At 36.3% G+C, this 26,832-nt stretch overlaps 1 protein-coding gene and 1 long non-coding RNA gene across 3 annotated transcripts; one reads left to right on the top strand and one right to left on the bottom strand.

Moving 5' to 3' along the window:
* Positions 1–6,103: 6,103 nt before the first annotated feature.
* Positions 6,104–25,671, bottom strand: ATP6V0D2 (ATPase H+ transporting V0 subunit d2). Its single transcript, XM_002199805.7, has 8 exons — positions 25,542–25,671; positions 18,545–18,716; positions 16,502–16,680; positions 13,865–13,944; positions 11,956–12,033; positions 8,553–8,729; positions 7,048–7,125; positions 6,104–6,529 (listed from the first exon to the last, which is right to left on the bottom strand). Exons 1-8 carry the CDS (start codon positions 25,669–25,671, stop codon positions 6,368–6,370), a joined length of 1,056 nt encoding a protein of 351 aa, XP_002199841.4. The 3' UTR covers positions 6,104–6,367.
* On the top strand, positions 13,020–25,596 carry LOC121469243 (uncharacterized). 2 transcript variants are annotated; one of them, XR_005979216.2, is made up of 4 exons: positions 13,024–13,254; positions 19,217–19,824; positions 20,215–20,402; positions 24,014–25,596. It is a non-coding gene; the product is annotated as an uncharacterized lncRNA (long non-coding RNA). The 2 variants fall into 2 exon arrangements; XR_005979215.2 differs by having other exon boundaries at positions 13,020–13,254; positions 19,217–20,402.
* Positions 25,672–26,832: the final 1,161 nt, after the last annotated feature.

Genomic DNA, 26,832 nt, shown 5'->3' with positions numbered 1-26,832 from the left:
TTTTAGCTCCTTAGTCTGTGTGCTCTGATAGTCGGTGAAGGGACTCATTATCTTGGTTGTGACCTATAGGCATTGCAATACCAATTAAAACATACCTACATGCTTGCTTATCTCAACTATTTCTTACTTATCACAATTATTTTTTAAGTGAAATAGAGGAGTAGAACATATTTGAAAGTGTTTACATTCCAATTGTTATCACTTTATTTGAATACAAGTGAGTATTGTTTGGTAAATAAGTTTTGTCTGCAGCATTTCAGAGGCCCATTGTTTATGAGGAACTGGATTATGACTTTTATTCCCTAATAGCTCAAAGCTAAGTAGAAGAAAAAATCTTCTACTTCTTAAACCTGGCTTCTTAAACCTGAAAGAAGGCAGAGATCTGGTCAACTTTGTCCTCTATCATTCTGCTCAGATGGTTCATTCCCCATATTATCAATATCAACATTTGAACAAAAGCAGCAGCCAGCTAAAGCTAATCTAACCATGACTCAGGTAATGCTGATTAAGTTTGTACATGTATCGATCCTGTACCTTTGTGATTGCTGTCACCACTTTAAACCTCTGCTCCCACCCTTTCCAGAGTGTATAGCCATAGTTACAACTAATTGCAGTAAACTCTTCAGCAATAGGAGTTTCACACTGAAAAATGAGGCAGCTGCATTCCTCTGTAGGAACAAATAATGTCTGATTCCATTCTTTGAGTGATATGTAAGAATAATATGGACTTTCTCATAGCAGTGACTTCCTTTTGGAGTTGAAAGTCCTGAGGAATTCTTAAGAGATTCTGAGATTAATCCGATATGCAGTCCTTAAGAAGTTAGCAGACATATAAATATCCCACCCCTAAAAATGCATATGTCATCTGTAAAGTACTTCAGTGGATATGAAATACAGCAACTTGCATCCTAAACAATAAGAATAAGAAAGAACTTTCTAGTTTCTTGATTTCCTGTTCACTGTTTCTGTTTTCCCTGATCCTGTTTTTCCTGCCAGGTGTCAAATCTGTAGGAGAGTTCAAGGCTGTAGAGTTCATAGTATGTGAACTGTGGAGTTTTTAAAATAAATGACTATGATCTTTAGTAACTTTTACTAATTTTTAGTAACTTTTTAGTTACTTTTTTTTAGTTTTAGTAACTTTTACTAATTCAAAGAAATATGGCACTACCCACTTCAATAATAGCACTGGACATCTAGACAGAATGTTTGTTCAAGATCTGGCCCACACTTCTCAAAGCCTTGTGCAATGAAAGACTTGATTTGCGAGACACTTAGATAAAATAGCATGTAGGGCACATGGGGTTAGAATGAGTAGGACTGATTGGAAAGGCTGGCATTTTGATTTGTGAGTTAATACTTTTGGCAAGGGTTTGTTTTAGTGCAAGACTTGGCTTGTGCTTTGGTGAGGGCAAATCTTGAGAGATGAAATTACAAACTGTATCATTTATCATGATTCAATAGCAAGAACTGATCTAAAAACTATAAAAGAAGAAAGTAACAGTGCTATGATGACATTCAGAGTGACAGCCTTGCTGTGGTGGTGAAGGCTGCAAACTGTTACTGCTGGTTTTAAGAGAAAAATATTAAAGCTCATACCTTTAAATGACAGACTCTTTTCTTTGGAATGACAGAAATAAGATTTTGATATGGAATCCATAACATTATTTTAGGCAGTCACTTTTAGTAGCATTTTAAAAGCAGTGGCTTTCCCTGGCTTCAGTGGCTTTCCCAGTTGGTTTCTGCATGTTTATTTGAGCAAAATGAGGAGTGTACATGCAGCTGGATCCCATAAACTAAATTAAATAGGTCTGTTTAATTAGGTGATCAATCCTCTGGATCTGAACTGAAGTGCACCCACTCAGAAACACTCTATTGTAGACACCAGAGAGGGAACTGGTGATAATAATGTTTGCAAAACTTCTCAACTATTGTCTCCTGCCAATGAGGAGTCATCAACATAAATTCATCTAAGGGTTCTAAGAAAATGTGATCTTTTTCAGTCAGCTGCTCAGTCTGCTATGACCTCTGCTGGGCACAGTGACCATGCTGGTTACTACCAGGCACAATATTTGTCACAGCATCCTGCTGCTGCAGGACCCTGCCACACTGAGCAGTTTGAAGGACAGATTCAGGTTTTTCACATAAACTGTAAAGCCATTTACTCACCTGAAGGCTCTAACCCTGCTCCCACTATATTCAGTTGGAGCATTGTCATTTATTCCCATAGGACTATTAACTACAGTAGCTTTTGCTGTATGTCATTACATGTTTTTGTTAAGTCCTTTATTTGGTTTTTCTTTGAGACATAGAACAATTTTATATTTTTTTAATATGTTTTACAACATATTGTTTAGACTAATTTGGAATTTGTTTGTGTCCTAATATTTACTATAAATAAACATGACCTTAAATTCATAGGTCTGATAGGCTTGTAATTATTTGAGTGCTCTCATTTGCCTCTTGTGCTGTGTTGTATGGTGAAAACGGTTTGAATCAATTTAGTTGAAAATGCAAAAAGAGTTTGCTTTATTTGGCCTCAATGAATTTATTACAAATCTTTCAAATATTTGAATTGTTTTTCAAATTTTCACTGGTAAAAAAGGTTTTGTGAAGGAAAAACTTTTACATTGTTCTAGATTGATTTACCCAATGGTTGCTCTCTCAGTTTACAGCAGATATATGACTCAGTAGAAAATTCTGTAGCTGACACGCATGGATGTGTGTGCGTGTGTGTACATGCATTGTTTGCAAAGCAGAACTTTCAGAAAGCAGTGAGACACAAAGTAAAAAGAGTATATACTTTTTCAATATAATATTAATTACATAGGAATGTGTACTTTTTCTGTATTGGAAAAAATATATACAGCTATTATCTTATCAATGACCTTGAAAGTTCTACCTGTTCCTTTTCAATCAATCTGATTTGCTGTTACATTTTATAAGTAGCAGGTTAGAACAGGTAATTAACTTCCAGAGAATACATTTTTCTTAAGTAATGCTTAAAATAATTGTAGAATATGGATTCCTAATAGTCAAATATTCCTCGCAGTGTGCTATAAACATCATTTTTTTTCCCTTTGAGAGCTTTGTCTTTTTATTTCTTGAATCATATTTTTATTTTTACTTTTTCATTTGGGAGACATTCCAACATATTGAATGAATTTCTGTTTGTTTGAGAAGATGTTTTGTGTCATGTAAATTGTTTTAACTGCCTGATAGATATTATTTCCATTTATCACTTATTTTTGCCCATGATTTTTATTACATATTTCTCCACATTCCTCAGTAAATCAATCTAGCTGTCCAGCAAATCAATGGATTTCATCCTTTTTCTTGTTTAAACTATTATGGTTGTATTCATCATAATAGCTTTACAAATCTGGTGCAAATCCAAACACTGGCCAGCTGTCTCTGGATTGTTTTTGGTGTTTCCTGAAAGTCATGCTGGAATTGACAAAACCAGAACAAGAGATTCTACTATTCTCAGCTGACTGTGAGTCCAGAGAAAGTCTTATGACCACATGCTGATATGATTCATCCTATAAATCTCCAGTCCTTAGCAAAGACGTCTAACACAGTAATTCATGCAGGACGGAGGGACTGGGCCTGGGAATTGCTTGGAACACCACAGCCCGATCTATCCACAGTTCTGTGCTGCCCAGCTGCTTGTGAGCAGATAGCAAACACATCAAGCCTGAGCTACAGCTCAGGCAAAGATGGGAAAGAAAGATTCACAGCTCTCAAAGCCCACCAGGAACTCGTTCCTGGTCCTGATCTCCATCTCTCATTAAAGACACAGCCCAAGGGGCATAGTCACCATAATCATACTGAACAAATTCCTCTGGATAGGCTCAGCCATTAAAGAGTGTGAACACAAGTTCTTGTTGGGAGGCGAAAGGGAAAAGATGAAAAGTGGCTGCTTCCTGTTCCCCTGTGTTATAGGCTGACATTACCATCAAGAAGTTAATGATGCCCTTGGTAGTGATTCTGTGATCTGAACTTCCACTATAAGCTCTTGTTGGAGATGATATATGGCCTTTATATCCCCTTTATATTGGGTTCCTTCCAACTCAGCAAACTCTATAATTCTATTTTATATATCTATATTTATAGATTTATAGGTCTATAGATTTATATTTATATATACAACAGCATGAAGACTATCTTACTAACAAGGGAGTAATGTAAAATACATTATTTATAAAAAAAGATTTTGAGAAATTTAAAGTCCTAGTTTGCTTGTCCTTGAATTAAATATAATTGAGGTCTATTACATACTGTCCTCATTTGGCAAATATCTAGACATTTGTTTTGAAAAAAGCATCAATCAAAACTGATGCTGTCCTTTCCATAGTCTAAAGACCAATTCTGCTGACAACACAGTCATGAAAGCTGCAATTCCTGCTCACTTCTTTCTGAGCCAACAGTATCCAGACTGTAGCAACAGCAGCTGCATATCTTCCCTGGCACAGAATGATTTAGGGTGGAGAGCAGATTCTTTCCCCTTCAAATCACTTCAGAAATTTCTTGGCAGAAAGTCAGCTCATTTGTTTTGTTTGAGTAAGGAGGCCTGATTTATCAGTACAGAAAAAGTATTCATTCCCTGTACTGAATTGCATTAAGTTTCTGTGTCCCAGACCACTTGACTTTATTATTCTTCTGCTCCAAACATTTTTTAAATGCATACATAGAGTTTCATGTAATTTTAATGCAAATATAGAAAAATCTACAAATTTGTGGCAATGTTTTCTATTTCTTTCTCCACTGCAGCTTGTGAAGTAGTTTGCGATGCAGTTTGTGGTACATGAAAGCACTGATCACAGATTAGATTTGGAAATAAATTCCCTTTTTGTTACTTTCAATTTTTTTCTGAATTGCTGGATCTACTAAAGATATATGCCTTGTTTTAGAAGTAAGACTTGTATTCTTGTCTTATGCACTTATAAATTTTTAGTCAATTTTTCCAAATTCATACCAAATTATTTCTAAATTAACCTATGAAAATATTTTTTAAAGTCATAATATAAGGTTGTCTGGTATTCACAATAGAGCAAAGTATTAAAATCATCTCAATTCTGCATTAAATGAGTATAGGATGTTATGGGATATGGCCCTTTGGTGTTATTTGCAGTTCAAGAAGTGTGGTTTTATAAAAAACCCACAACGTTTATTACTTTTTATGTATGAATGCATATGCACATTTACATATTGCAGAGAGAGCTATATTGTATCTCAGTTTTTAAGATCATGATGCCTGAATGTTTTCCATAATTCTGAGGTGTTGACATCAGAATTTTTTTTTTTGTCCACTCAGCAGGAAATTGATTGTATTTCTATATCATACTTACTGGAGGAACAGCCAGCTGAAGAGTGAGATTTGCTGTTGTGCAGCCTGAAACTGGGAAGTCATGCAGAAAATCAAAGTATGACCTGTTTGAAAGATAAAATGGCAAATTCTTCGAATAAAGTAGGAAGGCAGAACCTCAATAAAGCTTTCAAAATCTTCCCTTTTTCTTCGGCAGAATTAATCTTGTCCTGCTACAATCTGGCTTCAACTGTTCCCTCTATTTTTAGTTACTGATCCTAGCCAGGTCCTCAAATAGCTCAGAGCTGGTGTTGTTTGTGTCTGATGTAAAACTGATACAGACTTGGTTGGCATTTTCATTCATGTTTCATAATCTTCTCTAGTGCATACATAAAGACAATTCTTTGGTGTGTTGGGAGGGGATATTTTTTTTGCTGTGGACTAGATCAGACCCCCATTGTTTGACACAGGGTGCTCCTCATTTGACCATAAAGGAAGAAATAAAAACATTTTAATGATACTGAAGTTACTTATTTACATTTAGTTGCAGAAAAGAATCACAGTTAAGATCAAGAAGCTTCCCCTTCAGATTTGTTAAGGGCAATTTCAGAGTTTCTCTCTTATTTGTGTATTAAGTCCTTCATACAATCTGTATGCCATAAGAAAGACCCTGTGAGATAGAAGTAGTGGTTTAATTGGCCCTTTGAGAAAAACATTAATTAAAAATAAAAGCCATTAAAGATCTTTTCAAATGTTGTTGATACAAGTCTTGGTTCCACAAAAGAGAAAGAGTATATATGTAAGACATTACAGGAGCTTTTTATTGATCAATTAAATTAAAATAGGCACAGTGGGGAACAAATCTACCAGCAAATTTGTGAATAAACCCATTAGTATTTCCTTAAGAAGTACTTGTATCTCTAATTGCATTACTTTTTTCCTATGGTGATGTATATAAGGAGGCTCATTAATAAAATTTAACACGTCTGATAAGAGTTAATTTTTGAAATAAGATTTTTCTTCTTTTCTATGTATCTTTTCAAGCATCATAGATTCTCAGATTTAGAAAATTGGAATGTAGTTGTTAATTTTGGTTCTGTGTCTCTGAGAAATGCATTCAGCAATCCATACAATATTCCTGCATTCTTGTTCCTTTAACTTCACATAGGCATAAAATACTCCAAAATGAAACTGGTTGTTGAATGCAAGCACATTCAGCTTTACCTGTAGAAAAGATGAAACAAGTGTTATGATAAAATATCAAGGAAGTAGAATGGGATTTTTATATGGTAGCTTTTATGTTCAAGATGTCTTGCAGCTTTGTAACCATGATTATATTTAACAATCTCTTGAGTATCACTCTAATTGAAATGTCATCTGTGGAATAATTTTGGTAATAGACTACAGCAATATTACAGGAAATAAAAGACAGTGGTGAAATACTTTAGTAGATTACTCAAAAGAAATTTAATTAAATGGTGTTTATGAGATAGCTTTTTGGATAGGCTATCAGGATTGATAGCTCTGTAAAGAGTCTTCAGAAGAACAATATAGGATTAATTTTACATAAAAAGGTAAATTCTTCTATTTTGATTCAGCCAAATGTTGACAGCCATCAAAAATCCATGTTCTTGAATAGGAAGCAGCACAGTAGAATCAAAAGCCTGGTACCTCATTCTTGTTTTAATTCTTATTCCATGTGAGTAACATTCATTTTTGTATTTTAAGGCTAGAAGTTTTACCTCATGTTCAAAAAATGCGTCTTCCAGTGTCTTTTCTCCAGTGCCACTCCCTACACCTTCAAACACAGCCTTGTAATCCTAAAAGCACAGACAACCACTTCATGGAAATAAGGTACTTTTGCATTCTGTGCAGCACAGACATAGACACCTTACATTACTTTGTAAATTAATCTTTGTTAAGTAATCTTTCTGTATAGAATACCTCCTGTACAGATTACAATTCTACATAAATCAAAAGTTAAAAGCATATAATCAGCAACAGAAAGAAAAATCAGATTTGTTCTTGTATTTCTTATCATCATTTCCAACAATTTCAAGTAATTTACTGAAGGCACTAAAAGAGGCTTATTGTGGAATGACATGTGACCTTTCACTCCTTTGCGTAGAGAGCACTGAATTTCTTGTGCAAATAGTATCCATCAGAACCAGAGCTCTAAATGGAGCCAAAATACTGAACTCTGATCATCATATGGCTGCTCTTATTTATTTCCAGTAGTCAGCTGGATTTGCTTTACCTGCATTAATATTGTATCCAAATCCATTAATCTGATTTGTCATCCTGGAATATCCCGTGCAGATATATTTGATTTGATTTCTTAGGTGTTATGTTTCTGTGTAATTTCATCCTATGTGTGTGTGGTTTGTTTTTCCCTTAATGTAGGAGTGTAGTAGAGGTCTACGACAATGGTTCCCAAATTCATCTAAATAACCCACCATGTCATGGACAGTCTTGCTCCATATCTCACTGACATGATAACTTTTGGTTATGTTCTGCTTATGCATAGGAGCAGATGCATAGCTCCACCTTCATGAGGTGGTGTTTTTTTTTTTTGTGGAAAAAGAAATAGACCAGACATTTTTTTGTGTACCTGCTTAGAGGTAGCTTAAATATTATAATTAGAGTGCAACAGAGTACAAGAGATTAGTTAATCTACAACACTTGATCTATTAATTCATAGATCAAGTGTTGCAGATTAAATATTCTTTAATAAAAGCAATATTTGCATCAATATTCACATTTTCATCTACTTCTTTGAATCAATTAGTGATTTAGAGAACACATTTCAGAAGGGAATTCTTAGGATATACTGGCAATAAATCAGGTTTGACTAATCAATGACATGAATTGTTTGGTCAGCTGAGATTGACTGTGCTCCAAAATCTTGGAGGCAGAAGAAATGAAGTGAAACTCAATTTGGGGAGGGTGAATGGAGTAAGAAGAGTTTTATTTACTAGATGTGATTTGCTCTTACTTAAACATCCTTGTAAGAGGAACTTTGTACTGCAGTAATGTAATAATGTCTTATCTTAATCTTATCTCTTCATATCAAAAGTCTTTGATCCCATACACTTTTTTATGGGAACTTTAGTACCTCTGCTGACTTTTTTCCTCTTGAAAATTCTTTTAACTTACATGTATGCTCTTAAAAATTTTGCTGATGTCAGGACATGTTAATTAGCTATTTTTATATTGGCTTTTTGTTTTAACAAATTAGTTTACATACTGCATAATATTCTGCAACACGCTTCACTTGCTCGTAGTCATCTGCATTGGCCAACAGGTGTAAGCCTTCTGGATAAAGTTTTCCACAGGTTGGATACAGCTTCTCTCGGTCATCTTTACTCAGCTCAGTGCCAAATGAATTAATGGTGATGATAAAAGCCCGTCTGTCTGCCTCAAACTTAATATGCAAAACAAAGAATAAAGAGGTGCCATTAGACATCTCATTCTAAATTAGGGTGGGTATGTTCTGGGTTTCTTTAAGTAAGTCAAACTATGGAAATTTAATTTTTTTAAGAAGTCAATTTGAGAGCATTGGAAACATACCTTATTTTTGAAATTGCAAGTTCTTCTTTGCAAATATGAATTAAATTCTAACTAGAAAATCAAACAAGATTTTGCAACTACAGCTTTTATTTTGTGATTTCTTGTTATTTATATTTTTTGTTCTAAAAGTATAATTTCTGCTGCTTCTTCATTTCCCTCTTTTTTTACCCAGATGTTGACAAGAAAAAATATCTTCACATACTCATGCATAAGATTATTAAATAATGATCTTATAAATAAAACTAACAAAGGAAAGGGCCAAGAATCAATAGTAATGCCCATAACTTAAAGTGCTGTTGATAGTCAAAGTTGAAGGAAAATCCTAAAAAAAGTGTATTTTCTCAATGCACATGTTTAAAACGATACTTTGACAAGGAGAATGGAGCAGCTTACTTGCCAAGTTAAAGTTTTAAGTGGTTTAAATAAAAGTTAATTTTTAATAGATAGAATCAAAGGCTATATTTCTTCTATCAGGTTTAGATGCCTGTAGTATCTGTATTTTTACTGCAGCAGCAGCCTGAAAGGCAATCCAATGTTGAGCCCTTGGGTTCTTATTTTCACAAGGCGAAATTTCACTTATCATTCTTACGGTATGACTTAAAAATGCAGTAGTAAATAAAACCAATCATTTCTTCTGTCTGGAGATCTAAATTGACTGTGGTTTTAATTTTTTCCTTTATTTGTTACTTTCATGTTCTAAGAACAGCAGAGCCCTTGCTGATTGCAGGGATTACACAGGGAAAATCTTCACAATGAAGTGTATATATAGTATACACACATTTTAGGCGGCTTACAAAATTTCTTATTCTGTGAATATTTGAGCTAGTTCAAGAGAGAGGTGCTCTTTTCATTTGAATAATAAGGCTGCATTTGCAACACTAATCTGCCACTTTAGCCAGTAAACACATATTCTCATCTACTCTTGTGTATGGGAACACACAATAACAGGAACTTGCTACCCGCTGGTGCTGACTTCTAAGTAAGGAGAAGGAGTAAACAGTAAAGAAGTAATGAGATGAAAATAAGTGTGCTTGAAAGGATTTCTAGCTAATGAATAACAGGGCCAAACTTCACTTCCTTAATTGATAAAATAAGCCTATTAGACCTACTGAAACAATTTTAGAAAGACAAATGCTTTCTTTTTTCAACTTGTTAAAGCCATGTAGAATCTAGGTGTTAGATGTGTAATATTTTGTTGCTAAAAAGCATTAGAAGCATTGCAACTAATGGTAGCAGGTGTGGGCTCTGCTTCTTGTGGCTTCCAGTTTGAGAAAATTTTCACAATAACTCCCATCCACTCAGACCTCTCAATTCATCAAACTATTGGCACATGAGGGTCTCTACAGAGAATAAGGCCATGAGGCAATTACTTAGTGACAGTCCATCTGATTGCTGCAGGTAGAAGTGGAATCAGAGGATGACTGATTCCATTTCCTTAGTGCATGTTTGCATGTGGGTCATAATTTAGCACGGGGCCATGCTAGCAGACAGAACTTTAGCTGCAGTGCAGTCCTGCAGTTTCCTGCCAGATTCAGGGCTAAACAAGCAGCATGTGCTGCCCATGGTGGAAAAGAGATCATCAGTACTCTTAATAAGGAAATTTGGCGCATGTGGTGGTCAAGGAGCTGGGGAGATAAATACCTCAGCCTCATCTGTAGGGTCAGGTTGGTAGCCTTACATATAAGATTACAAAATAAATAGCAAGTAATCTTTTCAATAATTAAACTTGTGAGTTTTTTCTGACTCCAACCATTAGCAGCCTGTTCTGTGTGTCTCTTCGGGTTAATAAAATGTTATAGAAATGGAAATCTTCTATAGAAAAGTTTATCTTCCTGGGTGATTGACATTAGATAGGGATTTTAAAGAAGCTTATCATAGGCTAAATTGTTACCATTGATATAAAGGGAGTTTTACCACATGCTTTAACTAATGTTAGTAAGTAATCTGCACTGAGCATGAATTCATATTTAAAAACAAACTTTCTGAAAAATCTGAATCAGCTATGCCAGACAATCTCTTGCTTTTTATTTCTAAGAAAAGTCAAAATACTTATTTTCTATTCAATTTAACTTGATTAAGAGAATTTTGTTTAGAGCATAAATTGAAACGTTGTGACCTGCTTAATGAAAATAGGAAATTGCCATCCCTTTTAGGACATTATTTTGTTAAATGTAATTCAGACACATTCTTCCCTCAGGAATGAGTTCCCAGGGTTATTATCTCTCTTCTAAATGCAAACTTTTAGTATGATGTCATCAGACCTCATCAGTGAATTTTTTTGGTTTCCAGGGTGTAAAATTGATTATCCAGAAAAAAAGACTCCTGGAAGCAAGTGGGTGGTCTGACTGTCAGCCTCTGCAAAGAATTGTGATAGACTAAGTGAGAAAAAAAAAATAAAAATAAAAGGGGACCTGAATGCTGAGAATTCAATTTTAGAAATTTCTTTATCTTTTATTAAAAAAAAACAGAGACAAAAATATCATTCACTAGATGCATGTATGCTTTGGGGGGAGGACATTGGGAACTTTGTATGCCATGGAAAAAAATATTAAACTTTGCTGAGTTGAGGCAAAAATATAACACAGAATGTTCTATTTTTATATGACACTAATTCCAAAGGTCACTCAACTCTAACCTCAATCACTAATTTTAATAGGAAAGTAAACAAACGTATCAGTGACATGAAGCTTGAAGATTATTGATTAGTAAATAGACAGTAATGCCAGGCTTTAGCTATCCCAAAATCAATAATCAACATTTTTGGCTTTTCTACACAGTGGAGAGAAATGTTAAAGGGCAACAGGTTGTGATTAGTGAACTATTTCTTCTTTTCTGCTCTCTGATAACTGAGACTGGCTCCTCCTTAGTAATGGTCTAGCTGCTTTTCTAGTAAAAAGGTAAAAGTCATCTTTGAATACACTATTCATTACATCTTAGAAAAAACAGATATATTTAGAGGAGAAGCAAACATTTCACAGTTACCTTTGCAAATGGAGAGAAATTGAACAGGAAGAACAAAGTGAGACAATTATGAAAACATTGTGGAGTACTTTAATGCATAAAGATTGAATGTTTCTTACCTCAAGAATAGGTTTCATTATTTCTGCTGTAGTACCACCTTGTTTTTCACAAAACTTATAAAATGCCTCAAGGTAAGACTACATGAAAGAAGAAGAGAAATATTTTAAATGCTGCTTAAGACCTGGACCAGGATTGCACATAGCCATGAATCCAATTTTTAAATACTTCCATTAACTTTGATAATTACACCTATGAATTTAAATTTTAAGTATGTGCTTAATTACTTAGTTCAGATGAAAGTTGAAACATTCAAATGCAAATGTCTTCTTTTTAAAATTTGAGATCAAATGTTTCCAAAAATTGTAATAAGAAAAATATTATGTTTTACTTGCTCTCTAAAGAAGGAACTTTTTGAGCTCCATTGAGCTCCCACTGCATAATAAGCAGATGGCTAAAGGAAACTCTTCATTTATAGTGTGTGGAGGAGGGGATTTGGGCATATGCCATGGCTGTTGGGCCAGCAGGATGAGGATACACAAACTAATCCCTACTGCTCTACCCTAAACCCTGGATTAGGCCAGAACAGCAGACAAAGCTTCTGTAATACTGGCCTGCAGAGCCCTGTGGTCTATTAAGGATTCTGGCATCTGCACCCATTTCAAAATACCTGTGCAGGAAGGACATGAAATATATCCAAGATGCTGTTCTGCCTGCTTCTCAGTCTCCCAAAATACTGCATTAGAGAACATTTATGTTAAAATGCATTTGCTACAACTTCACGCAATCTTGTTAGGAGCTGTCGCTAGCTATGCAATTAAGTGAATTTTAAGTAGAGTCATCTCAAGGGGGATCTACTGCATGGAATTATGTATTAGGTTCTGTATAGTGCTATCTGATAGTAGAGCAGAAGAAATTGATCACATTGACAGCTGAAGTAAAGGAGAAATTATCTATTAATAATTTATTAGTGTTTGCAGAATAGTCCTCCTAATACTTAGATGAGCAAGAAGAAAAAAAAAAAATAGATTTGATAAGTGTTAATATATGGACATCCTCACAGGATATAGAAATCAAATATGTATGCTACTAAATTGGAAAAAGTGTCTAGTATAGTAGTGCTGTGAAAGAATTAAAATACGTTTAAAAATTAATATATGTAGGCATAATTGATGTTGTATTGAATGAGCGAATTAGTGAATGCTTTAAGAATTAAAAATTTGCTTTGGAATTTAAAAATATCATTTGTAAGACAAACAGAATTTTATTTTCTTTTCCCCTAGTGCAATCGGATCACTGTAAAAATACTTCCTGCAATCTGGGGAATCCACTGTAAAAGAAAGATGGAGAAATGGATTGGGGTATGTATAGCCTTTAAAGAGACCACTGTAACAGTAGTGACCTGTGTGTGAAGATTTGTAAAGTACTTTGAAAATGCAAGGCCCATGTTAGATGCATATCCTTGCAGCACTGTGCTGTAACAATGCTTAAAATTATTTTTTAAAGGAAGAAAATTGTACTAAATCCTTAAGTGAAATTCATGTTAGCTACACTCAAAACCATTAGACCCTTTAAATCTCATCTTCCTTATATAAATAAAGATAGATGTTAGCCAAAACCAGTCTCCTCACTGAGGAGCTAAGAGTTCTCTGGCATTTGGTGGCTGAGTTACTCATAAACAAATCTGGATCTGGATATTAGCTTGACATCTAGAGCATTTTCATTAATGAGGTATTAAATTAGAATTTGGATGCAGACCTAAAATTTGAAAAGTCCCCAAATAGTGGAGTAGAAATGGAAGCAGCTGGGTTTCATTTCGGGACTTGAAATCAACCAGATGACCTTAGACAGCTTGCTTCATCTCACCATATTTCTGTTTCCCCATCCACAAAACAGGGTTAATGATACTGACCTGCTTTCCTGAGACATTTGATAAACCCCAAATATTATCATTTTGGTGTAAAGACTTGCCTTGTACAGTTTGTTGCGCATTATTTCAATGTTCATTTCATCCAGGTCATTTTCAGACAGGCAGTCTTGAAAAAAAGCAGCTGAAAGCAGAATTTAAAACATAGCACTGTATATCTGCATGTTGATAATATACATCTCCTGTCCATTGCTCACCAGTGTGTGAGCAAGATCCAAGGGTTATGTTGTACGAGAAAGGGTGATATAATAGAGAGGAAGAAAAATCCGCTTGATTTTCCCCTTATCCTCCTATCCCCTCCTTTTTAATGAGAATCTGCAGTGAGGGGAATCAATCAGTGCTGCAGCCAGAGCCCATGTCTCCAGAGGGAATCAAATGGGAATGCTAATGAAAGCCCTAATCTTCCCTAAAGTATATAGTTTGGATATTATGGAGATTTTCTAGTAAGGGACATGAAAAATAATTTTTGTCTGAAATCATGCAAGTATTCTGCAATTGTTAAGGAGAATCCTCTTTTGTGTTTTCCGTTTTCTTCTTTGCATATGTAGTGTGGGAAAGGCAACAGGTTGCAGCTGATAAAGGGCACATGCTTTGACCTTGACCACCTGTGGTTATGGGTCCTCGGCAAAACTAGCTAAAGAGCAAGCTTTTGAGCAGGGAGGCAGTGGATGAATTTCACTTGTGCAGCTGGACCATATAAAAATACGATATTCATAACCTCTTGCTGTTCCTGAGCTAGCCCAGTGGGGCAGAGCAGTACCATATGAAGAAGTGTTTTCCCAAGCAGTGGCAATGGAAGATGGTATTTACAGAAAGGATGTGAGCCCGGCCATGTTTTGTGGTCTTATCCCTTCCTACTTTTCCAGCATCCAGAGTTTGAATGGAGAATATCAGGAAGAATAGCCCTGAGTGTTCCCTTCAGTATCTCCTTATAGATCTATTGCCCACAAATTTGTCCCACGACTTTAGAGAACTAACACTCTCTTCTTTTACGAACTAGTTTAGCAAAAAAAAAAAAAGAAAAAAATTCCAGAAATTTACTACCAGCTGTGTGAAAACAGTGGTTTAGCTTACCTTTTAAAACTATTTTTCTGCTGGTACTTGGTCTTCTGAAGGATTTGGTAAGCAGCAGTTCATAACTCACTGTGAACAAACCACTGCTCTCAGGAATCTGTAAACCTTTTCAATATCTCTCATCAGCTTTGTCCACTCCAAACTGCAGTCTGGACTTTTCAGTCTGTCTACACATGGCAGCACTGTTCATTTTAGCTGTCCTGCTCTGTCCCTTCTCTGATTTCACTTTACAGTGTACCAGTGCCCAGGCACTGGTGGCAGTGTGCTGCAGGGTGGTCTCTGAGAGGGAAAGGCAGGAGTGGGCTCTGCTGGACACAGGCAGCTCCAGCTGGGACCCACCAAGGGCACAGCCAAGCCCCTCAGTCAAGCAGGTGTATCTGAAGGGGGCCCACCTGGGATTATCCAAGGCCTGGTTGGAAGGGGCTCTGAGCAACCTGGTATAGTGGAAGGTGTCCTTGCCCATGGCAGGGGTGTTGGAACTAGATGATGTTTTGTCTCACTTCCTACCCATTGTATGATTCTATGGCTCTAAACTCCCCCTGCTCTTTGTGACTGCCCTGCCTGTCTGGAGGGATGCAGTGTAACCTGTAGGGATAACAGGGGGGCAGAGGGGAGGAGCCTGGCATGAAGGAGCAGCAAAGGATGGAAGAAAGGTATTTTCCCCAAGTTTCTCCAAGTTTTCCTCTAAATGTTTCTATTTGTTTCCTCTAAATTATTTTCTATTTGTTTCCTTATATATCTGAATCAGTAATTAATTAATGTCATACATATATAAATCAGTAATAAATCAAGTTAATTTCCCCACAGGTTTAGTCTGGCTTGCCTTCAACAGTACTTTGTGGGTGATCTCAACCCACAATCTATTTTTTCCACCTTTTTTCTCCCCTTCATTGTGCTGAGAGTAGGGGGTGAGCAAGTGGCTGGTTGGGAATTTTTTCTGTCTGAGGCCAACCTATCTCACCTATTAGAGAAGCAGAACCCAAAACCTCTCACAGTACTGAAGATGAAGGCACATAATGGTTTCGTATACATTCAAATACATCCAGTTCTGTCTTATTCTCAGTGCCCTTCACAGGCTATTAGGTTTTGTTCGTGTTGGCTGCTGCACCACACTGAGCAGAGTTTCATCTTAATTTCATAATGTGACATTCCCAAACGTTACACTTTGCTCTTAGATTTAATTCTTCAAAATAAGACTTTTCTTTATATTTGAACCATGCCCAAATCTCAAGAGGGAATCTTGGTTCTACCACGACATCTAATATTTATTAGTAGCTGTCTGCTTGATCCTTAGTGAAGACATATTTTTTAATACAATGTAGGTGTTGAAATAAAAATATATATGTTTTAAATCAGTGACTAGAATAGAAAAGATATACATTTCCCTTCTTGAGTAACATGTTTTTTCTGAATCTGCTACCCAAGGTGGATATAGAAACTATTGATAAATGTTAATAGAATATGTCCTGAGCACAGCTTCAGATGTTCTTGATCTACAATTCAAGATTTTTGTTGCCAAAACACAGAATATCCAGTGGGAAACATCCTGTTCTAAAGAACACAGGATTAGTAGTTTTGAAAAAAAAAATAAAATTCCATGTTTTTACCTAATGGTGTGTCAACCAAAATTGCATTGAAGAGTTCAGTAGGGTTTGAGGCAATGCTGACTGCTTCCATTTGCTCAAAGCTCCCCAATGGATGGCACTTGGGAGCAAGTTCAGCTATGGGTCGTTGATGTAATGTGCCAGTTATTAAAAGAATTACATTATCAATCATATAGCTGTATCTGTATTGGAAAGAAAAAGCAAAAATAAATTATAATCAGCTTTCACTTGACAAAATAAAAAGCCAACATTTTTGAAAATTAGCCATAATACTGAAGTATTATCAGAATGTATGTGCATTCTGTATCAATAGCTCATCAAAGATCAACAGAGTTTTAAAACAGCAAGTAGATAACACAGCACTAGTTTTAAACCTGAGTGATACCTGACTGAAATGACTGATTTAGAAAATGTACACTTTTAAAGAAGGTGGTACTGATGCATGACTGTAATAAACATAACAGGTGAGAGATGTAGATTCACTGTAACAAGTGACAATGAGTGGTATCCAAAGCAAATCACCTGAGCTAGCAACTTTTCAAGTTTGGTATTTTTTTTATTTCATATATGCCATCTGGACAAAGAAGTACATGGGAATCTTGGCACTAAAACTGCGGAGGTCATGTAGATGGTCCAGTCTTAGGTTTTCTTCTCACTCAGCTTTAAACATCTTCCCATGACGGAGCTAAATACAGGCTCTTACAGATTTCTTCTGTATTATGTAATTTTTTCTTTTGAGTAGAAATTTTCTATCAGCTTTATACTAGTTTTAGTGTCAAAGGGGCTGAGAAGAGTCTTTTCAGTGACTCGGAAATTCTCTTGAATGCCAGTCTTGAGTTCTCATTGTTGACTAAGAACACAGCTAGAAACATACAAGATTAATATGTTCTCACCCAGAATATGTGACTCGGGCTTGAAGATCTGGTGGAATGTAGTTCAACGATTTGTGTGAAATATCTTTAACCAGTGTACCCATTATTAAAAAAAAAAAAAACAACAATGAGCAAAGACTGTGCATACACATCTATACATTTATGTCAATGAGTGTGAGAAAAGAACTGCCAAAACTTCATGCTTCCATTTTTCTTTCCTTGAAACAAAATGTAAACATTGTTTGCCCACAGGCATCCTAGTACAGCCTTTAACATCCTGTTAATGTATCAGCCTAAAAGTGGTCAGCTACACATGACCAGAAGAAAAAAGATACTTTCATTTTTACTGTTATAATAAAAATGGTCCTTGAAATTTAGTTGAACAGTTAATTGTTCTTGTTAGAATATATTAAAAGTATAAGATCAAGGGGAGTATTTAGGAAAAATATCATGCTAGTATTTTGCTAGTCTGTGTTGTTATACTGTTATAAAGCAGATCCTTGTTCTTAAAGTTGTTTAAGCCACTTGTTTGCAAGTTTCATCTATTTATGATGGTATTGAGATCAGAGGTTTCTCTTCATCCAGCATCAAACAGCAGCCAAACTTTCAAATAAAGCTACTTGGCTCCAAGTACCTTGCAACATGCCATATAAAGTCTCCCTGTTTATTTTATTTGGTTCAAATAGTATAAAAATTATGACAGATTTAGGATATGTTGTCTTTCCCCCTTTAAAAAAGGCATACAATTTGCCACATGCCTAGGAATTAAATAACTTCCCTGTACATCATTAAATTATTATCTTTTTCATGAATTACATCCCTCCGCAATGTAGTTTTCTAAGTTATCTGACTTAAATAGTGTTTGAAAATTGTAATAATTTTTTAATTAATTAATTTTTCTGCCACTGTTCACATAAAGAAAACTGCTTCTGTTCTTTAAAATAATTAGATGCAAAGACAATAGCTCTTCATATACACATACAGTTTCAGAATTTATAGTAGCAAGCAAAGTATGTAAATGTAGCAGTATCAAAGTAATTTTGCTGTTTTTTTAAAGCTTAATAGAAATTCCAATATATTGCATTTACACTATTTAACTGCTTTTTCTGTGTGATAAGATATGTGGTAAGCTATTTTACTACTATGTGGTAAGCTATGTGGTAATATTACTTACGTGACAAAATTCAGAAAAGTGGCAAGTGGTTCAAAAGCATGGTTTCTAAAGTAATGAAATTCTGTGAGTAGTTTTGTTTTCAGTTTTTCATCTATGGTGGAAACAGTGAGAGGGCCAGTTTCGTTAGCCAAGAAGTTGCCATAGTCTGTAGTCTGGAGGTGTAACTTCAGATCTGAAATTAAATTCAGGAAAGATCATGAAAATAAACTGCCATATTGTCTGCAAGAATTTTTTTTTTTTAATTTAATTTCTAATATATTTTTATATTAAGCAACTGATCATACTCTATTGGAATTTTTTTTGCATAGATCTAATATATTCTAAATGCAAAATTGATGCAAATTTGTACTACCTTCTACCAGTAAGACTTTCTGCATACTGTAGGAAAGAACAAATAATTTATGTCTTTGTCAGAAGTTTAACCATCAACTTTCATTTTCAGACATACCAGACAGGCTGTTACTCACTACTGTCTTAGTCACTCCCTCATCAGGTTTGTTCAATGTTTTGATTTTACTGATTTGTACCATTATAATGTGTCAGTTGTTTTGTCTGCTGCACTTTCATGGACTGTTTTGTATTAATAGGAATAATCCTTTAACTTTGGTAAGATCTTAAATAATCCCATGAAACATCTAAATCTCAAGTAAGATTATAATCTTCTGTTATCAGGCTGCCTGAAGAAGTGAAATCATCTTGCCTAACACACATTCTGGACGCAAAATGGATTCTGCAGTGGAACACTTGAAAGAGGAGAGTTTACACTTTCTTATCATTTCTGGTTTGGCTTTCTCTGATTTATGGCTGCTACTAGCAAATTCTAAGAAGCTGTTCCAGAAACTTGGGTTATTGTGACATTTTCTGTTTGAGCTCTCAACCCTGGTGACTGGGGAAAAATGAGTTGTTTTGACCACAAAGTTAAAAGAAGCTTTCAGGATATCATAGAATTAATATGACAAATTTTCTCTGCTAGCCATTTTTTAGCATGAGGCATAAGCAAGCATTTGAATTAGTTCTTTATGTTCAAAAGAGTTTAATGTTTTCTTTTAGAAAAGGTCCCACTGCAGAGCATAATTGTGCTCAAATGCTATATTAAAACTATCATAAATTATAGCTACTATTGTAAATTATAGCTTGGGACACTGTTATATGATTTGGGCATTTATAATAATTCGATTTCTATGTGAAATCTGAACTGATAATTAGGAAAAAGGACAGCAACACTCCCACTGATGGAAAGAAGGTTGTACCTGTAAGGAAGTTAATTTGCAGTTAGCAAGGTAAGCATTGATCAGTACAGTAGCCACTTTTGCCTATTTCCCGGTGTGTATGCTTCCTTAGTATGCAATAAGGCTGCCTACACTGAGACTTAAAGCAAAAGAACTCATACAGTGTGAAGCAGACTCCTACGTTTAGCACTGTAGCTTACTGAGATAAACTATTTCATAGAGTCTTCTATGCAAGTTGGCTGTTCCTCAGGGTTGCTCAGAGTCCTGTCCAATCTGGACATGAATGTTTCCAACAGTGTTTAACCGCCCTCCTTTTAAAATGTTTTTTCCTTATATTTAGTCTGAATGTATTCTCTTTTAGTTTGAAATCATTGCCCCTTGTCCTATTGCTACATACCCTATTAAAAAGCTTGTTTCTATCTTTCTTGTAATTCCCTTCAGATACTGAAAGTTGGAAATAAAGTCTTCCCGGAACCTTCTCCAGGCTCAACAGTCCCAACTGTCTCAGCTTTTCCTCATAGGAGAGATGTTCCAGCCCTCTGATCATCTCTGTGGCCCTACTCTGGACTCACTCCAACAGGCCCATGTCCTTCCTGAGCTGGGGACCCTGGAGCTGGACAGTCCTCCAGGTGGGGTCTCAGGAGGGCAGAGCAGAGGGGGAGAACCATTTTTCTCCTTGCTTTAGGTGCAGTCCAGGATATAGTTGGTTTTCTGGGCTGTGAGCACACATTTTCAGCCCACGTCTGACATTTTGTCCAAGAGTAGTAGACATCCAAGTCCTTTTCCAGAGGTCTGCTCTCAATTCCTTCCTGCCCCAGCCTGTGTTGATACCAGGGATTGCCCAACCCAGGTGCAGGACCTTACCCTTGGCCTCATTGACTCTTGTGAGATTCCCATGGGCTCACTTCTCCAGCTTTGCTGGGTCCCTCTAAATGACATCCCATCCTTCAGTTGTGTCAGCTGCACCACTCACTCAGTTTGGTGTCACATGCACCACTCAGTTTGGTGGCACCTGCAAACCTGTTGACAGTGTCCTCAATCCCACTGTCTGTGTCACTGATGAAGATATCAAATGGTCCTGGTCCCAGAAAGGAGCAGGGGTGCCGCTAAGCACTGAGCTCTGTCTGGACTTTGGAGCATTGCCCACTACTGTCCAGATGCAACCACTCAGCCAGTTTCTTATCCACCACATGTAGTCTATTCATCAAATCTATATCAAATCACATAACACACTTAGAAAAAGTCATAGTTTCAGTACCGACTTCCATGCAGGAAGAGGAGAAAGAGAATCCAAATATGAAAAAAGAAACACAATTGAAGAAAAAGGGAAAGGTCAGGAAGACTGAGATAAATAAAAATGCTGTTATACCCAGAAATTAGTCTGTGTAAGACCAAGTTTTTAAAAGCTCATTAATATTTTGATTTTACATCTACATTTCCTGTGAAAACTGTTCATTCCTACTTTTCTCCTTTTTTGTCACAAAGAGTATAAATATACTTGGCATATGCTCAGATTAGATAATACTACTTTATTAGATGCAGAGCTCAATTCCAACTTTTCTCAATTTCTTTTCAGATAAACCACAGATATCTGATTTTAGCCCCACTGCGTAAATGCCTTTCAAACACAGTACTTTTCAGGGGTTAACTGCACAAAGCAGACTGTAAATATCAGCCCCAAATATTGAACATTCTGTATTGTGATTAACATCATCATATGATGAACAGAAACAAAAACCTGTTGATCAAGAGTAGTTTCACAAGATTTTGTTACTGTTGCTCTGTTCTCTGATTGAGTGGCTTCATAAGCCATGCCTTAATATAAGGCATGAAAAATATTAGCTATAATTCATTAAGTAGCCTCACCCATCTCCCAAAAGCTATGGAGGAAATGTTATACCCAGGAATGTTTGTCAATGTTTATAACCCTGTCAGTTACACAGCCTGCTTTATAGATGTATTTAATTTAATAAATAAATGCCAACATGCATACTGTAGGTAAGAAAAAATATTCAACTCTATCTAATGGTCTTGGCCAAAACGATTGTCCACAAGCTCCAATACCATATAATATCAACCAGGAATGTCATAATCAGAGTTCACATCAAGACAGAGTTCAGTGCAGCTTAGAGACTGCACTGGTTGACCTAAATTGCAGTTCTTTCTTTGCTGCTGGGATAAATAAGGCCTGGGAACTATCGCTGTCAGACGCTTGCATTAGTGCCATGACTGGGTGACTAAGCAGGAGTAGATGGCTGAGCATTACAGGGGCCTCAGACATTCCTGTTCACCAAAACCTCTTATTGATGGCAGCTGCCCCTTTTCTCAGGGTCTCTTGGAGACCTACACAAGACTCTGGCTTTTATCTTAAAGATCCCTACAAAAGAAAATTCCTGTATTTCAGCTGTCATCCATTCATTTTGATTGTCATCCATCTGCATTGTCTTTTTCCTCATTAAATTACATGCAGGAGAACAACTTATAGTAAAAGTATGACCTTAAATAATTACGTGAGTTTACTCACAACTGAACAGCAAACAAACACAATTAACTAAAGTATGACCAAAAGGAATTAATGCACAGGGGGAGACTAGTTTAAGATTAATGCAGTTAAGACAGCAATGATCCTGATCAAAAAGAATGAAAAAATATTGTGAGAACTTTAACAAAGTGTTAACCTGGTCTCTTGGCATCAAGTTCATGGTAATTTGTCTGACCTCTCACTTTGATAGCAATAACCAACTAGCTGCAGTTTTCTTTCAGGTAACACTGTTATTTCAGCCACCATGTGCTGGCAAGCCCTGGCTCTGGCAAGTTAAGTAAACTTGTTTCAGTGGTTCTGTCGGGATGAGAGTTAAGATGCCTGCCCTTCTATGATTTAGCCCCCTTTCTAAAGAGCAGAAGCCTTTCTATCACAGAAGAAAACAAGAGAAGAACAAAACATTGCATTTAAACACCTCCACACTCCCATACTCCCATATTCTACTTCAAAACTATCAGTAAGGTTGTTCCGGGAACCTCATTCCCTTGAAACAGATGATGCCATAGGGCCAAACGAGTAGCAAGAAGCCCATGAGGTAGCTCCATGGAAATCGTAGTTCAACCAAGCTGAAGAGGATGTCTAAGTGGGACTGAAAGCCTCTCCTCCTGTCTTTATGGCCCTGAATTGAGAGGACACAGTGGTATCTGTTAGTTTTTTTTAATTTCCATCTCGCTTTTACACTTTCTCTGTGATTATCAAGCAGATTGAAAACACTAATCTACAGTTTTTCTTGTGGTTCTTCAGTAGTGATGCTATTGTTTCCTCTCTAGAGATAGCAAAACCACTTTGAAATTAAAAGATCTTTTTGCTTCTCTTTATGGGTTACTTTGAGTGGTTTTGATTTTCTGTTTTCTGCTTGTTTGTTTTAGCATGTTTATAGTATCTTTAGCTTAGGTCATTTTTGTGGTGTGGTGCTAAGCCACAGAAGGCAGAATAGGGTAAATTTATTACCTTTTAATGTGAAGACATGATGGCACTACTGAGCAAACATCACATTACTACACCACAGATCCTCTTGCTGAATATTTCAAATTTAAATAAAAGACAATGTATGAAATATACTCTAGAAATTTACTTTAGGTAGGGGTCATTGGGTTTGATGCACTGTACACTCATGGTGAAAGTTCAGTATTACAGCATCCTACATGTGCAGAGAAACAAGTGTGTTTAGCATCATGTAGAAATCCATTATTTTTATATTTCTCATATTTTCATTATAAATAATACATTTGGTAGGTAAATGGTGGGAATCTGTTAGCTGTCTATAATAAGTAGAAAAAAGTTACAGTGGTGAAAAAGATGCCATTGAATAAAGAAAAAGGGGAAGTGACAGTTGGTAATAGAGATGTGCTTGTAGGAGGGATGCTGAAGGCTGCTGCTTCTATTGATGAAATAATTTGCATTTTAAAGTTGAATGAACACTAGAAAAATAAGTTTAAAAAATAAAACTAATTGTTCTTCCTATTATAAATTTTAATTAGGAATGTTTTTTATCTCTCTTGTTACCTGTCCATCTGCTGCATGCTCTTAGAAATATTTGAAAAGTACCTCATGGTGGTAAATAACTTCCTTATAGCATAACTTAAAATTTAGGGGGTTTTTACCTATTCTAAACTTAACATGATCAAGTATTCTTTTGTGAAGAATGCAAATAATTCCTTATATATTTTTAACTCCATGTTTTTTATTCTTATTCAGAAGCAACCAGGATTTTTTTTCCTTCATGAAGCTTCGGATGACATCATTTATTGAGCTCATCTGCAGGGAGAAGTGAAGTGACAACACAATGTAGTTATTCTACCAATCTGTCCTTTGTGTCTTTTATAGATGTTTGAAGCTGTTACTTTTTTCTGAAGTCTGTATACTAATGCAGCAGGACTTTTTCACTTAAAAATTAAATACAATATCAGTATTTTGTGTGGAGTCTGTAAGTTGCATAGATCACAAATGCTGGAACAAATGGGGTAAAGAAACAGTTGACTTTGTCCAGCTGACATAAGGAATAAATTTAATTTCTCAGTGTGATTGTACACACATCTGTTCTGCGTGTCTGAACTGCCACTGTATTTAATGGAGAGCTGGTACATCTCTCCAGGTTATCAGCAGAAGTAGACACATGCACTTGGTCTGTTCAGTAGTGTCTAGATTCCATTGTCTGTATTGATAAACTCTTCTTTAACTATAGAGGAACTTTATTCTGCAGACAGGTAAATATCTACATGCATTTCTTTAAATGAAGTTGTTTTAATCTGAGAGATGAATGGCAGGCAATCTTCCCAGATTTATGTCATTATTTAGTTTAGACAGCCTCAAAACTCTGTTGGATATGGGAATCATCATTCTTCCCTTTTTCTTACTCCAAACCCATTACTGCATGTACAAATCAGCCAAAGCATAAAATAGAGTGAGCTTATTCATTCTCCTTCTTTCTTTTCCAAATTGATCTTATAGACTGCAAGTTATAGAAATTGAGTGTACAATCATAGCTTTCACTTTGCAGTCAGGAAAATTAACTTTATGTTCCTTTAGAAAGGTGATTTCTGATTTCTTCCTGTTGCATTCTTTTCCTGCCAAGTGTCTAAAGGTATGTCATATGATTCTTTGGTACAAGTCTATCTTCATCAGGCTGTGACCAGTCTTGGCCACAGAAAGCTGTTTTGGAAACTACTGTGTGTTCTCTTTATTACTGTGGCAAAGTCACCTTGAAAAGAGCTTTTTTTTTTTTTTTTCTTTTTTTTTTTTCTTTTTTTCCTGTTTTATCTCTGTGGAGTCTAGTTTTCTCTTCCTGGTAAGCTGAGTCTCCACCGCTGACCTAAAACTCAGGAAGTAACAAATTACTAAAATCTTGTATTTTATAAAGAAACTCAGAGCCAAATAGCAAGCTTTTAACAAGATTTTGGAAACTGTTTTATACAGTTGAAATGGTATGAAAGTTCCAGACCTGAACTGTTCTACAGCATGGTTAAAAATCTGTGCATGAGATCTCTAAACCTTATCAGTAAACAAAAAAGCACCATTGTCTGCATTGCTTAGCAAATTACAGCCTGCACACAAATCACAGTCTATGGAAACCCATTAACTTAAATATGAGAACAGTTCTTCAAAGGACATCGGGGTTGTCTCGAGGTTTAAGATAAACTCTCAGTAGTTCAGTCTTTTACCTTCCCTTCTTCAAAGACCTAAGGAACAGTGTTTCTTCCTGAATAAAATAAATGAGCAGACTTACCTTCTAGTGTCTCACACTGTGCTAAATTGACATAGTCCGCACTTGTCAAGATCCCAGCCTTGAACCCTCGGACCAGTCCCTCCAAATAGCCATGGTCCACATTGAAGTAAAACTCTGAGTATCCTGGCATGGAGAAAGAAGATATTTCTGGATACTTGATGGCACTGAATGTCTGCCACCAACTGTTTTTCCCCTCTTTGGAAGAAGTGACAAATAGTCACGAATGCCTGCCAGCCTATGATTGTGTTTTACCAACTGGTTTCTTCCTGTTTCTTGTTCCTACTGTAGTTCCAGTGCAGTTGATGCTTACACAATGGCCCGCCAGTAAACCAACTGCCTCCTGTCAAAGCCAGAAAATGAACCTGTTATTGCTGGAAGATAAGCCAAAAAGGAACCACAGGATTTAACCCCTGCTTGCAAGGATACTCTACTGCTTGGAGAATGAGAAAGCATATTACAAAACTTGAATAAAATCGTATTATAAACAGTTATCTGAGAATGTCTACAGAGAAAATATTTCTGCAGCACAATAGTAGTCTGTGGCAGAACACAGCCTATTCAAGGAGTTTAGATGGCTCTGTATTGCTTTTTTTTAACATTTTTGCTTGCAGGAAATTTTCTGCTGCTCATCTGTATCATTAAACATATATATGAACTATAAGAGCCTTCTAATAATTAGTGTGAATATTAGATGATGTGCAAAAGTGAAAGGTTTTTGTAGAGTTTGACTTTCATTGTCATTGAAAGTCAGTATCTAGAACTTGCTTCAAAACCATAGCTTGTCCCAGTGTGCCACCCACACCTAAAAACACACCCTCAGAGCTTTGAACATGTTTGGAATATTGTGTTGGCTGAAGGCATGCACCATGGTTAGTCTACTGACATTTGTGCAGAAATGTGGCTGCAGAAAGAGTTGTGAGTTGGCAGCTAGTGGGACAAGGCTGTGACTATGAGACCTCCTCCCCTGTCCTGGGAGGGGAGAAATGATAAGACCTCAGTACTCACCAGATGATTCCTGTCTATACCATGCTGCTGCTGGCACAGCAAGGTCTGGTAGGCTACACAGTGAGGCACAAGATGCCTGCATATTTGCTGCCAAAACAGCCACCCTCTACCTCCCCCAGGGAGGTCACTAGCTGGCTGGTTTCTTGGCTGGCTGGCTGCTCGAATGGGCAGGTGGCTCCTAGCCAGCCAGCCAGCCAGCCAAGAAACCAAAGGAGCCAGGGGAGCAATACAACTGCACCTTGAGGGTCAAATCAAAATTGTCTCAGGCTGGATATTATCCCATCTG

The sequence above is a fragment of the Taeniopygia guttata genome, chromosome 2, assembly GCF_048771995.1.
Source record: "Taeniopygia guttata chromosome 2, bTaeGut7.mat, whole genome shotgun sequence".
NCBI lineage: Eukaryota > Metazoa > Chordata > Aves > Passeriformes > Estrildidae > Taeniopygia > Taeniopygia guttata.
The sequence above is the reverse complement of the archived record's forward strand: the minus strand, read 5'-3'. Positions and strand labels throughout refer to the sequence as shown.